At 40.0% G+C, this 13,981-nt stretch overlaps 1 protein-coding gene across 1 annotated transcript; it reads right to left on the bottom strand.

Moving 5' to 3' along the window:
* Window positions 1-9,954: 9,954 nt before the first annotated feature.
* On the bottom strand, window positions 9,955-10,188 carry LOC103277206 (stromal cell-derived factor 1-like). Its single transcript, XM_008074624.2, has one exon. It carries the CDS (start codon window positions 10,186-10,188, stop codon window positions 9,955-9,957), a length of 234 nt encoding a protein of 77 aa, XP_008072815.2.
* Window positions 10,189-13,981: the final 3,793 nt, after the last annotated feature.

The raw sequence follows: 13,981 nt of genomic DNA on the forward strand, positions 1-13,981 counted from the left end.
AGCCTTCCAAGTAGCTAGAACTACAGGCTAGAACTACAGGCCTGCCTAATTTTTTGACTTATTGTAGAGATGAAGTCTCACCAATTTGCTCAGGCTGGCCTTGAACACGTGGGCTCAGGCAATCCTCTTACCTCAGCCCCCTAAAGTGCTGGGATTATAGGCGTGAGCCATTGCACCTGGTCATAACTGGGATATTGATAATTTTTCTTTTTTAAGATTCCAAGGTGTTTCCAATGTCACACAGAGTTAAGAACTCTTTGTCATTTCCTATTAGATATCAAAGATCATCACCTACTCCAAATTAACAGTATTGGTAGTACCTGGGTGACTTCTGAAGAGACAGAAGAGGAGAATTTGTGACAAACCCTCTTAAAATGACTTTCTAATGCAAAGCTTTGAGTAGGCTTAGTGTTGATAATCCCATATCTCTAACGTGTAACTTTGTCTTCCAAATTGGAAACCAATGAAGGATTTTTATTTTACATATGGAACTTTGGAGGAATTATTTTCCTATGCAGAATGTAAAGGTGAGGCCATACACCTAAACAGAAATAATAGAAGGCCTTTGGCCTCTGTTTTTTGGGGAATATGCCAGGCATTCTATGTTATAGTATATTCTCAAGCATAGGAACTTGGAAGTGGACTTTTGCACTAGTAGGAGAACTTGAGAACTCTTGCTGTATTCTAATACTGAACTTGGCTAAATTTCATTCTTCTCAAGAGTGAGTCAACTGAGAAAATCAGATTAAAGCTCATAAAAACAGTCTGCAACCCAAGAGAAGAACATTTCTGTAGGTGTTCAGGAGGACATCCTTCCCACCAAATAGAATTACTACACGATAAGGGGAGAAATAACATTTAAAATACCTGTCCAATGGCCCAATTTGTTCTAGGAGAAGATTATTTGTAATAATAAATAGGCCAAGATAAGTAGAGCCTGTTTTGCGAGATGAAGAAATTGGAAGGAATCAAATGGTCCCAGAAGCAATCATAAGAAATACATGATATTACAGGAAATTGAATCATTAATAGTATATTTTTCTATCTATATTTCAAAAAAGACTTTTTAGCACTAGAAGAAAAGTAAAAAATAAATTACTTCAGTTTAAGCTTTGGGCAGTGGCAGTATTTTCACCAGTGGGGTTTATCTAATGCACAATTTTTGGTAATTGAAATCTTTTTCCAATACCCCACTAAAAGGTCTTGCAATATAGTTGGCATTGACAATTTTTGACAGTATTTGCAAAGACTGAATTTAAAAAAAGAAAATAAAAAATAAAGGTTAGGGACATTTTTAAATAATAAAAGGGCATATTTCTTCATAAATAAAAATAAGAAGCAGAAGTCCCATATAGCCCAGGATATAAGAGTTTGATGTCCAGGAAAATGGCTTGCGGAAGATTTATTTATTCATTTTGAACCATAGTGTTTGATGTATCCCGCACTCTGCCACTTGTCCTAGAGTGCAACATTCGGATGCTCAGAACCATGAGAGAAATGCTATGATTGTTGAACACTCTACTATTAAGCAGGCTGCATGTCTCAAGTCCCTGTCTGGGCTTTTTCCTTGTTTGCAAAATAAGAAGAAGAAACCTGCAGTGCTTTCTTTTTTCCTTTGGCCTCACTTCTGAGAAACCGAGACCTAGAGCCCACTGAAAGCTGCCAGCTATATGCTGTAAGCCCTTACCCTAACCCAGTCCCTCTTAGTGATGAGAGATCCCAGAAGCACCAAGAGAAACTAAAGTTTCCAGAATGACACAATCCAATGAATAATTACCCCCAAATAATTCAGAAGGAGAGAGAATTTTTTTCTCGGATGTAGCTCTGTCCTTGTTCCATGAAAGGGAGGGTGCCTGTGGTACCCTGGTGGGATACTGGAGCCATCAAAGAAAAGGATCCTAGAGTCTCAGCGCTGATGAATCTCACACATGTAGATCTTGGCCACTTATACTAATGATAGGGGAGTGGGGTTAGAGCCCTAGTAACACCATTTCAACTGGAAGCACTGGTAGGTAATCCAGAAGTGGATACTGATCTTCCCAGTTACCATCATGACATCATCCTCAACTGAATGTATAGTGCATTTGGATGGTGACTGAAGCATTTGAAGCGTCAAGTAAATATGAAAGCATGTCTCACACGAGATAGGCTTTTGGAGGTGTTCCGTGTTAATGCACCTTCACTTCCAACACGAGCTCCTTAATTTTCTCTCCTTTTCTTACTTTGCCTTAAAAATATCAATTCCCATTCCTCAGAACACCCATCTACGTAAAGGACAGGGATTCTGACCATCTTTCTAATGTCATGCAAGCTATCTCACTTTTGGGTTAGAAAGAAGGTTCTAAAGGCTTTCTTTGGACCAGGCCTCTACTGGCTGTCAAATCCATGGGGATCCTGTGTCCCCGCGAAGTGGAAGAAGATAGCAAAGGCATCTATTCCCTTAGTTTCTTCCCCCAGCAATGGCATTGGAAACTTGAACTTGACTGGGGAAAACATAGCTTGTCAGTGTATTAAGCTTCTTCAGTTTTAAGCAACTGACACCAATCAGGCTTGGAAGAGATGGACATCACACAGCTCTCAGTCATCTTTTACATAGAAACTTCTAGATGGTCTTACCCAGGTACTTCCACAGAATAAATGATTTGTAACCATTTTTCTCATCACCTTTGTGTCACCACCCCTCTAAGGGCCCACATTTAGGAGAAAAAGAGTGTTCACTTGGCTGAATTTGGGCCATGTGGCTGGTAGACGTGAACGCCAAGGCCATTAAGTCTTGCAGGGCTCTTTGGATATACAGTTAATTTATCAAGCCTATGCATGACAAGAAAGACTTCACTCTTCATATGAAAAAAAATGAAAGCCTTCAGGAAAGAGTCATAGATGCTGTAGATGTAGCACTAAATTGACAATTGTTCTCTACAAGAACTAATGTTGTCCCAAAGACAACACAGCTTACACACATTCCTCTTATTCTATGATATTGATCCTATTTCTTACAAAATATAACTCTTTTTTATTGTGCTAAAGAAGCTTCTGACTTGTTGGATCCTTTTTCATCACAAAAATCCTCTTCTAAATCCTTTTGTTACCATCTCAGATCTCGTACACAATATCTCAGCTCCTAATCCTTTTATATTCTCACAGGAAGAGAAAACGGGAGAAGGACAAGGATGTCAATAAGCTCCTTTTCCCGAGAGTGAAGTGATGTTCTGCTTGAGGAATGAGCTGTTCATGTTTATGGTATTCTTTCATTGCCTGGAGGGATTTATTTAGTCATTCCTCAGCCATCTCAAAGATTTTCTCTCCTGTTAACTCCAATAGCCCTATCTTTACTAGTGGTCTTTTTCACTCATTTTAAAACAATTTTATTCCTCAAATTGTTAATATTTAAAGCCACAGTCATTCTGGTGAACAAGGCACCCGAAAATGGTTAGCTTTCTTTGAGACCATAAGGAATCAATATAAGTGTAAAGAGTGAGTATATAATTTATTGTCCAAATCAAGACACTTTGAAGTTGAAAGGAAACAATAAAAATTACATTATGTCATTGGTTTTTAACTAGGGCACCACACAAAATCTTAATTTTCAAAAAAAACTTTTGGCTATATAACCTCCAAGAAGGTTAAGAAAAGTTGATATTTCACAAAATTATAAGCCAGCTCAATTTATTCTGCACAATGAACCTTGTCAGATCTGATTTTATTTTTCTATTTTTTGTTGCTTGTAACTTCCGCAATCTAGTTTAGATATACACACCCTTCAAGCATGTTTCTTTTTTCAATTTTGTTATTCCACTCCACCCTATCACCTTTGTAATTTGTTACCATTTTAATCCTCCATCCCCTTGGTGGTGGTGGAGAAGGGGCATTGAACTTGAAATCCAAAGACATGGATGAATTTAATTGTGTGAATCTGAGAGAATTATTGAACCTCACTAGCCTCAATTTCTTCATTTGTTCAAGAAGATGGCATTACTGCTTAACCTACCTAGCTGTTTAATAGGACAACATAATGCAAAAAGTCAAATTTGCAATTTTGGCTCACATTATGATCAGATCATATATCATAATAACGACTTGTTGAACACTTATCATGTTCCAGGCAGAGCTGATAGTAAAAAATTTGCTAAAGTATGAAAATCTTGTACCGGTTGGGAGATACTTGTAACTACTGTCCTCCATCCATGTGGCCATCCTGGTCTTTCCCCCAGGACTCTAAAGGAGGCCAGCATGCAAGAGCCACAGTCTAGCAACAGAAGAAGTGATGCCTGGCATTTCAGCAGAACCTTAGCACCCCATCCCAGTATTACATTCTGATTGGTTAGTGACCAGACAAATTATCATCCTCATGGCTCTGCATTTTTGGCATATTTATTGAATCTCCTCTATTCTCCTCTCAGAAGGCTGGCCCATATCTTGACATGCATTCGGCCTGTCCTTGAGAAGGCCCAGTGGGGACTGCCGAGGGGCTCTTCTGTCCACCAAACCAACAGGCTGGCCACTGTGGCTCTTGTATGCTGGCTGCCATGCCTGAGTGTTCATGGAGAGTGTCCTTGAATCATAGTGGTGGGTCTGGCATCAGGCAAATATCTGGTGCCCACCTAGCCTTCTGAGGTTGTGACTGCCTGCTGCTGACTAGTACTCTTCCTCCTAAGGCTATTGGTGGGAACTTTATCCATCACTGAAATTGGTCTTCGAGAACCAAGGGAAGACACTGAGTGAAATGGTGAGGAGGCAACGATGAGGTCTGCTCAGACACTGACCATGTGCTTCTGACTCTGTTGGCATGGTAGATATTCTTGAAACAGGAATGTCTTAGTATGATCGTACTGTTGTAATAAAATATAGTCATGTACTGCTTAGCAATGTTTTGGCCAATGAGAGAAGACATATACAACAATGGTCCTATAACATTACAAAGAAGCTGACAAATTTCTAAGTGATGTTCTAGCCATAGTATCATCACAATTAATTACTTTATTTTTAAAAAGATTTAATTTTTTTTTTAAATTTTAAAGATGTGGGGTACAGTTCAGGGTTAGGTATACCAATGTGCACTATGCAGGCACCCTTGTGGATGAGGTGTGCCTCTCCTTTGCATGGCAGTTTCCCTCAACTGCCAAGTCCACCCTCCCATTACTTTACTTTTAAAATAAATGCAGTGTAACCTAAGTGTATAGTGTTTATAAAGTCTATGGTAGTATACAGTAATTTCTTAGTCTTTCACTTTCACTCACCACTCTTTCACTTACTCACCCAGAGCAACTTCCAGTCCTGCAAGCTTCATTCATGGTAAGTGCCCCAGTTAGATGTACCATTCAAAGAAATCTCTTCTGCAGTATTTCTTACTGTGTCTTTTCTGTGTTTAGATATGTACAGGTTCATAAACACTTACCACTGGGTTACAGTTGTCTACATCATTCAGTACAATAACATGCCATCTGGGTTTGGAGCCTAGGAGCAGTAGGCAACACCGTATAGCCTAGGTGTGTGGTAGGTAGGTGGCATCCTACTTTTGGTGTAAGTATGCTCTATGATATTTATGCAATGATGAAATCACCTAATGACACGTTTCTCAGGATGTATCTCCACCATTAAGCAACACATTACCGTACCTGGGGCTGGGTAATTTAAAAAGAGCATATATTTACCTTTCCTAGTTTTAGAAGCTGAGAAGTTTAAGATCAAGGTGTTGCCAGGTTCGGTTGTCTGCTGAGGGCAGCTCTCTGCTTTCCAGATTGTGCCTTTTGCTGCCTCCTCCAGAAGGAAGAGGCAGTGTCCTCATGTGGCAGAAATCAGAAGGGCAAGGGGGCCAAGTGCTGTGTCTGAAGCTTTTTTCTTCCTCACTATGATTTTAGATTCGGAGTGCACATGCGTGCCATTACATGCACGTATTGTGTAGCGGTGGAGACTGGGTCTCAGATGGTGGACATTATGCCCCAAAGATAATTTCTGAATTCTAGCTCCCCTCCCCACCCTACCCCTTACTACCCCTTACTGGTGTTCCTAGTGTCTATTATTTCATCTTTGTGACCATTTAGCTCCTGCATTTGAGTGAGAATATGCAGTGTTTGGTTTTCTGTTTCTGAGTCAATTCACTTAGGATGATGAAGCTTCTTTTTAGGGCCTTGATCTCATTCATGAGAGAGGAGCTCTCATGGCTGAATCACTTTTAAAAACTCCACCATTAAGTTTCACAGTTTTGGAGGGGGCCACTTTAAACCATAACAAGGAGAAAGAACGGGGACCATGTAAGGATAGGAAATACCCAAGGCATGGGTGGCCTTTTCACTACTTCTTTGAGTTGCAGTTCCATTCTATGGCACAAGTCATTTAAAATGCAACGAGTGCCTGCCTATCACAACATTTCATAGTAATGTTATTCATTACTATCGACTGGATAATTCTCACAAAAATGTTTAAGTGTTACACAGAACAAAGTTATTATTCATGATATCATTGCCAATAGTGAGGGTTATCAGTTTATAAAGCAACCCTTTAGACCTTTAACTTAGCATTTAAAGAAATTCTGACTAATTTTTATGGAACAGAGGAATTAGCATAATTTCAACATACCTGTTATTGTTAGAGCACTCTCTGGAACATCTCAAACATGTTAGCACAACTGAAGCTCTGTTTTTTTTTTTCTTTTTAAGTCACTAATTTAATCTATGGGGGAAAAGAGATTTCAGAATATGGTGCTAGGCATCTTACCAAAAGCATAATTATTGGCATTGAAAAAGTACTGCGATAATAATAGAATCACAGATTGGTGATCTGGATCTAATATTTTCACCATTGCTTACTAGTTATGTGGCTAGTAAAATATGTGATTAGAAAATAGTGGTGGTAGTATCTTCCCTACTAGAAAGATTATTAGAATCTCTTAAGTGCTTTTAATTCTAACACCTGTAATTAGATCACATTGCCGTGGTAACCGGAAATAAAGTCTTAAATGATAGTGAATGTCTTAAAAATTTCAACCTGTTACTGCTTTTGGTCAACAAATTGTGTAGCACAATGTCATCTTTGAAATAGAAAAATGAATCGCCAGTACAGCATGAACTCCAGAAGAAATAAAATGATGTCTTCACCAAAAATAAAATATGTTATTTCAAATTTTAAAATCTTCTTGGTGGTGTTGAAAATTTTTTCACATAGCTGACAAACAAGGTCACTGTGACTTTTGCACAAAACATTACACTGTTAAAACTTGTTATTTTTAAACAAGTTTAAAACAGATTAAGTGCCAACGTCTTTTAAGTTACATACTACATGCAATTTTATTCTTTTTTTGAATACAGATCTTTATTAGGAAAATTATAACTGCATATACATTTTTTCATTGATATGACTTCAAAGTAGAAATTGTTTCTCAAAGAGTTTCTCAAAGGTAGCTTCTGCATACATGAAGCTACCTTCTCCTGGGCCATTTTCACATTATCTGGGAGACGTTAATTTAAACAATACAAAATACAGTATTTATCACATTTCACACAGAACCCATCAATAGAGACTGAGAGTCCAGTGAGGTTGCAATATAACATATTTTCTATCAATTTGGCGATGTCAGTGGTCTGATTAGGGTATCTGGAGGCTTCCAAGGGGCATTTCCCAGGGATGAGGCTCCCTCAGAATGGATCAGGGAAGCTGTATAGTAGGATCAGGGCCCCCAAATTATCCTCCAGCTAGGAAAGGGTGCACCATCTGGGAAAAGTGCTCAGCTCTCAGGAAGCCTATGGTGATAATACTAGTCAAAAAAGTCACACCATGGAAGGGTCAAATGGGAGCCAGTGAAAGACTTAGAGCATCTCTGTACTTCACCTGGGGGGACTGCAACCTTTTGCTATTTGGAGCTTCTGCTTAAAGGTGAACATTTTTTAATTTGGAGGCAATCTTTGGTGAACAGGTAGACAAGCAGAGGATCCCTCCTGAGCTTCCTCACTGGTGTCACAGTGCATGGCTGGAGGAGGACAAACAACCGCACAGACACATGGCACTGATTCAGATTCCAACGCAGAGCCACACAGCCTATCTGTGAGCTCCTAGCCCTCTCTTCTTGCATCCTAATGCAGAGGCTGGCAGTGAAGGATCACCCTGGAGGTTAGAGGGAGCCCAAGGGAATGTCAGGTAGAGGCAGCACCAGGACCAGGAGGAACAGCTAGATGATCTTTACTCAACAGCTCACTGATGCACTTGACTAGTAGTTTGAAAGCAAAAGAGAATTAGGATTAGGAGACTTTTCCTTTGCAAATGGACTAGTGTATTTAAACACATACTGCTTTAGCTGGGCAGTCTCCAGGTAGGCACTGATTTGTTATACGAATAATTTTCCCTGCAGTTTCTACTCTAGTTCTCCTCCCTGCCCCCATGGAGGAGAAATGGAAGTGACTCTGTATTTAGCTGTAGTCAAGATTTAGGGTCCTGTTTGTTTCCTCCAAGTCAAAAGATTTAATGGTCCTGGTTCATGAATTGGGGGAAGGGGCTTCCGAATTTTCCATAAGAGATCCTAAAATATCTTTGATTACATGGAGTAGGACTGCCACACTGAAAATAAAATTATTTCATGTATAATTCAGCACTGCTATAGTGACAGGTTAATTTCAAGAGAAGATTTTGAAACTAGTTCTGCATCCTTATAACTAATACAGACCCCCAGACTCTATTTTTTCAATATAACCTAACTGGTTTGAGAATTTTACTTTTTGTTTAAATTAGAGAAAAATTTTGCCTTCTGCCATGAAGTTTCAATTACTGGAATATTTACAGACATGCCTAACATATGTCACCAACAATCTTACAGATTGTTAAATCGAAAACACCTATAATCCAAGATTATCTTACCAGAATTACTTTCTGCATGTTACAGTGTCCTGGGCTCGATTTGTTTTAAGGTATCAACAGCTGAAGGCCAGCAGTTCTCTGAAGTCAATACTGCTGCAAACCAAATTACTCTGGGCTCTGTCTGTTGATCCACTATGGTTTTGTGACCAGTGGGGGAACCAAGGCAGTTCACCCCCAAAGATCACGGCTATGATGAGGAACCCAGTCAAAGGGTATCTCCTTACACTCAGCCTTTACATGAGAGGAGCGGGCAATGCATGAACCAAGATATTGGTCGTGGGTAAGGATGCCAACTTTGATCAAAAACACAGGATTGGAGAGTGGACGGTATTCTAAACAAGACATAGGTGTGCACAGTGTTTTCTGGTAACACAAGACATTTCGATTTCCTTCTTTGTGCCCAGCTTAAATGAAAGCTTTGGTCTCGGGAGAGTCCTTTTTCAGGATCATGGAGACAGTCTTGGATATGCATGACAATGGGTAAGAGAAGGGAATGATGCGAAGAACATGATGGATGTGGAGGACCGCTCAGGATGAGGGCTGGGTCTCACTCTGCCCTGACTTGCACTCCTGCCTCAGCTCAGGGGAGCCCTGGCATCCTCCTTGAAGAGTCAGACCCCGGCTCCCATTTGGAGAAGGGTGTGGGCCTCCTATCTGGCCCTCTACAACCTTCCCTCCACCACCCCATACTGCAGAGGGCAACCTTCACTATGCTTTGCCCAAGATGACTGGTTCTGACACCCCATTAGGCCCTCCTGGCGGCCCTCCGTCCTAGGGCATGATCAGGTGGGCAAGACCCCCTCAGTCTTGGTTCCCAGCTTGTGCAGCTTAGAGAGATACAAAACTCAGGAACCCCAGTCAGAGGAGGGGCTCCATGGGAAAGATATTATAATAAAGCAGATATAACAAAATAATGGCTTTCGTCTAAGTTTCTGTGTGTTACCCTTGACATTGGAAAATTAGACTGAATGAAAAATAAACACCACATATTTTGCTACGTAATCAAAAAGTGAAGGTAAGGCAAAGTGTGCAAAACAAAGCCCTTGGCAATGCATCCACCTCTCACATCTTGAGCCTCTTGTTTAAAGCTTTCTCCAGTTATTCCTGAATTCACTTGAATTCCAAGTCAATGCACACTTGTCTGTTGTTGTTCTTCAGTCTTGCCACAATCTGAAGGGCGTGGTTTGGGGTGTTGAGGATTTTGAGGCACTTGACATGGACTCTGGCAACTTGGCTTTCAAAAAATTGGCATGGACATCCGTAGCTCAGGCTGACAGGCTTTCCATCTCTGAGGCAAAGCGCAGCCAGCACGAGGGCCAGCATGACGATGACCTTGACATCCATGGTGCTGCAGGGTGGGAGGGTGATGGCGGGTGGGCGATGGCAGGAAGCGCGCCGGGCGCTGCGCTGGATGGAGAGTGAAAGTGCCATGTAATTTTATTCTGACCCTTCCATGTGATTTACATTGTCACATAGTTGCTTATAAATTTTTCTTATCATACTAATATTGATAATAAAAATCTGGATGCTCAATGTGGCATTAATTTTTATATATTACATTTCTTGGTTGTTACCACACATCTAACATTCTAAATTAACCATTAAAAGAACACTTTGCCGCGTAAAATACAGGACTTATAAAAATGTAGTACAAATTAACACACGCTACTTGTATTAGTCCAGATGTCAAATGGTTGGATGTCTACATGTAAAGTAATAAATCTGACCCCTTACTTCATATCATTTACAAAAATTAACTGAAAACATATCAAATAACTAAATACTGGAGTGAAAACTCTGAGACATATGGAAATAAAGTTTTATAACCTTGGATTTGGTAATGTTTTTTCTAGTTATTACACCAAGAGAAACAAAAGGAAAAAAATAAAGAGGATTTCATAAACATTTAAAACTTTTTGCATGAAGGGACCCTATCAAGAAAGTAAAAAAGAACTCACAGAATTGGAGAAAATATTTACAAGTTGTATAACTGATAAGTGTCTAGTATCCAGCTATGTAAAGAACTCCTGGATGGTCTCCTGGCTCAGCCTGTAATCCCAGCACTTTGGGAGGCCGAGGCGAGTGAATTGCCTGAGGCCGCAGGTTTGAGACCAGCCTAGGCAATTTGGTGAGCACTCATGTCTACAATAAAAAAAAATTAGCTGTGTATGGCAGCGCGTGCCTGTAGTTCCAGCTACTTGAAAGACTGAGGAAGAAGGATCCCTGGAGTCCAATAGGTAGATGCAGGGGTGACCATGAAGGTGCCACTGCACTCCAGCCTGGGTGACAGAGACTCCAACTAAAAAAAAAAAAAAATTCCTACAACTCAATAACAAAGAAAAAACCTAATCCATTAATGGGCTGGGGGCTTGAGTACATGTCCATCCAAAGAACATATACAAATGACCAAAAAGCACATGAGGAGACACTCACCATCATTTGTCATTAGAGAAATACAAATCAAAACCACAATGAGATACCACTTCATACCCACTAGGATGGACAAATCAAAAAAGGATAAGTGTTGGTGAGAACAAGGAGAAATTATAACCCTGGTACATTTCTGGTGGGAGTGTAAAATGGTGCAGCCACTGTGAAAATCATTTGGGGGTTCCTCAAAAAGCTAAACATAGAATTACTATAGGACCCAGTAATTACACTTTTGTTAGGTAATAGTTAGGCATGAGTAGGAGGGTCCCATCCCTGAGGGTACCTGGTCTCCAGCCACGCCCCAGACCACGTGCCCCAAGTTCATCATTCTAGATAGAAAGTCCCTCTGTCTTGTGGTTACAGTATCCTGACTAGTGAGAAACTTTGTGCACCAGGGACTTTCCAGAGCTGTACACATGCGCGTTGGAAGTTTAAGATTGAACTCTTATAATCTTTAAGTTATTACCATATTATTAGCATTAATTAGCATTGTGATTTTAACCCCCCACTCCCCATAGGTTTTGCTTAGTTTTGTGGGAAACCTGAATGTGCCATCCCAAAAGATTATATAACACGGACCTGTCCATCAAATTATGAAAAATGCAGATCGACAGGAGGAAAACCAGGAAAAAGGAAGTAAAATACCCTATAAAACCGAAGCCCTCAGTTGGTTCAGGGCTGATTCTCAGAAGCCTGCTTTGTTTTTCTTGCTGAATGGATTTTTCTCTTGCTCTCAAGAAACTATTGCTTATAATTATGATTGTTTGGTTCTCGTTTTCCTTTCCTTTTTATATTTTTATTTTAAAGATGTAGGGTACAATTCAGGGTTAGGTGTACAAATGGTCAAGGTACAGGTAACATTTGGGCCTTACTTTGGTTTCCCAAAACACCTGGTTTGAGATTGCGTACCCTTACAGATGAAGGATGCTCCGTTATCCCTACCTACTCCCCCCCTCTGCAGTTTCCTATTACTGCCGATCCCTTTCTTGTAGTATTATGATAATTGTTCGAGGTCCGCTTATGATTCTTTTTTGACGAGACACAAGAACCAGGGACTACAGCCAGATCCTTCTAGCTCGGTAACACTCCTAGGTATATACCTAAAAGATTGAAAACAAGTGTTCAAAAACAAAAAACAAACACAAAAAAACTTGTTACATGAAGATTTATAGCAATATTCTTCATAATGGTCAAAAACTGGAAACAACAGAGATGTTTATCTATGGATAAATAGAAAACAAAATGTGATCTATCCATGCAATGCAATATTCTTTTTTTTTGAGTTGGAATCTCACTCTGTCGCCCAGACTGGAGTGCAGTGGCCGCTCTGGCCACCACAGACTCGACCTGCTGGGCTCTGGCCATCCCTCCACCTCAGCCTTCCAAGTAGCTGGAAGTACAGACATGTGCTACCACCACCCGGCTAATTTTTTTGATTTATTGTAGAGATGAGGTCTCCGTCAAGTTGCCCAGGCGGGTCTTGAACCGGCGGGCTCAGGCAATTCACTCACCTTGGCCTCCCAAAGCACGGGATTACAGGCTGAGCCACCAATATTCTTTAGCCCGAAAAGGAACAACGTACTGATACACGTTACAAAAAGAAAAAAATGTGACATTACGCTAAATGGAAAAAGCCAGACACAAAACCCATGTATTGTATGACTCCATTTATATGAAACATCCAGAACAGGCAAAGAAGGTATAGTGTAGAGGCTACTCTCCCTTCTACCTCTCATGCTTTCAGTTCCCCTCTCCAGATTCTTGGTATCCTTCTAGAGATTTCAGTGCACACTCAAGAAAATAAGTGTGTTTTATCCATGGAATACTATGCAGCCATAAAACGAGCAAAATCACGTCCTTTGTGACAACATGGATGCATCTAGAGACCATAATCCTGAGCAAATTATCACAGATACAGAAAACTGAATATCGCAAGTTCTCCCTAAAAAGTGGGAGCCAAACACTGTGTGCACATGGGCACAAGGATAGGAACGACAGACACTGGGCACTCCTCAAGGGGGGATGGGAAGATAGGGCTGAAAACTACCCACTGGACACCATCTTTCACGCTAGTGATGGGTTCAATAGAAGCCCAAGCCTCACCAAGACTCCTACGTAACAAACTCACGCATGTGCCCCTTGAATCAAAATAGAAAAAATTGTTTAAAGCATGTTTTACACAAATGGTATCCCTCGTATATTAATAGCACTCATCTGGACTTTTCTTAAGTGTAGTATTTATTTTTATAGATTGTTGCATACCTATTTTTATAGGTCTGCCTCATTGAAAATGGGGAAAAGGGCAGCAATGTACTTAAATATTTGTTAAATCTCAAAACATTTGAACTGATTTTATATGTAATATCTTCCCCTGAATTGTCAAGGACAAATCTCATTATGCTATCTCTGTAATGTTGTCTTATATGTTGGTATCTTTTATTATTATAATTATTTTATTATTGGTATCTTTTGAATTTCTGAATAAGTCTTTATATGATTGTGCTTTGAGATTCAGGCTTTGTCTATGTGAAGTCAAAACAATCGCTCAGTTAACGAATTCTCTTGTTTTTGTAGGGCTGGCTAATAACTCTAACTTTAATTTCTTTTTTTTTTCAATCAGTATTTTTTATTATGGTTTTGTGGGGTACAGTTAAGGGTTAGGTGTACAATTACGTTTCATTCAGGCACCCTGTTGATAAGAGGTGTT

The sequence above is a fragment of the Carlito syrichta genome, unplaced genomic scaffold (genome assembly GCF_000164805.1).
Source record: "Carlito syrichta isolate Samal-C Ts95f unplaced genomic scaffold, Tarsius_syrichta-2.0.1 Scaffold117854, whole genome shotgun sequence".
Classification (NCBI taxonomy): Eukaryota; Metazoa; Chordata; class Mammalia; order Primates; family Tarsiidae; genus Carlito; species Carlito syrichta.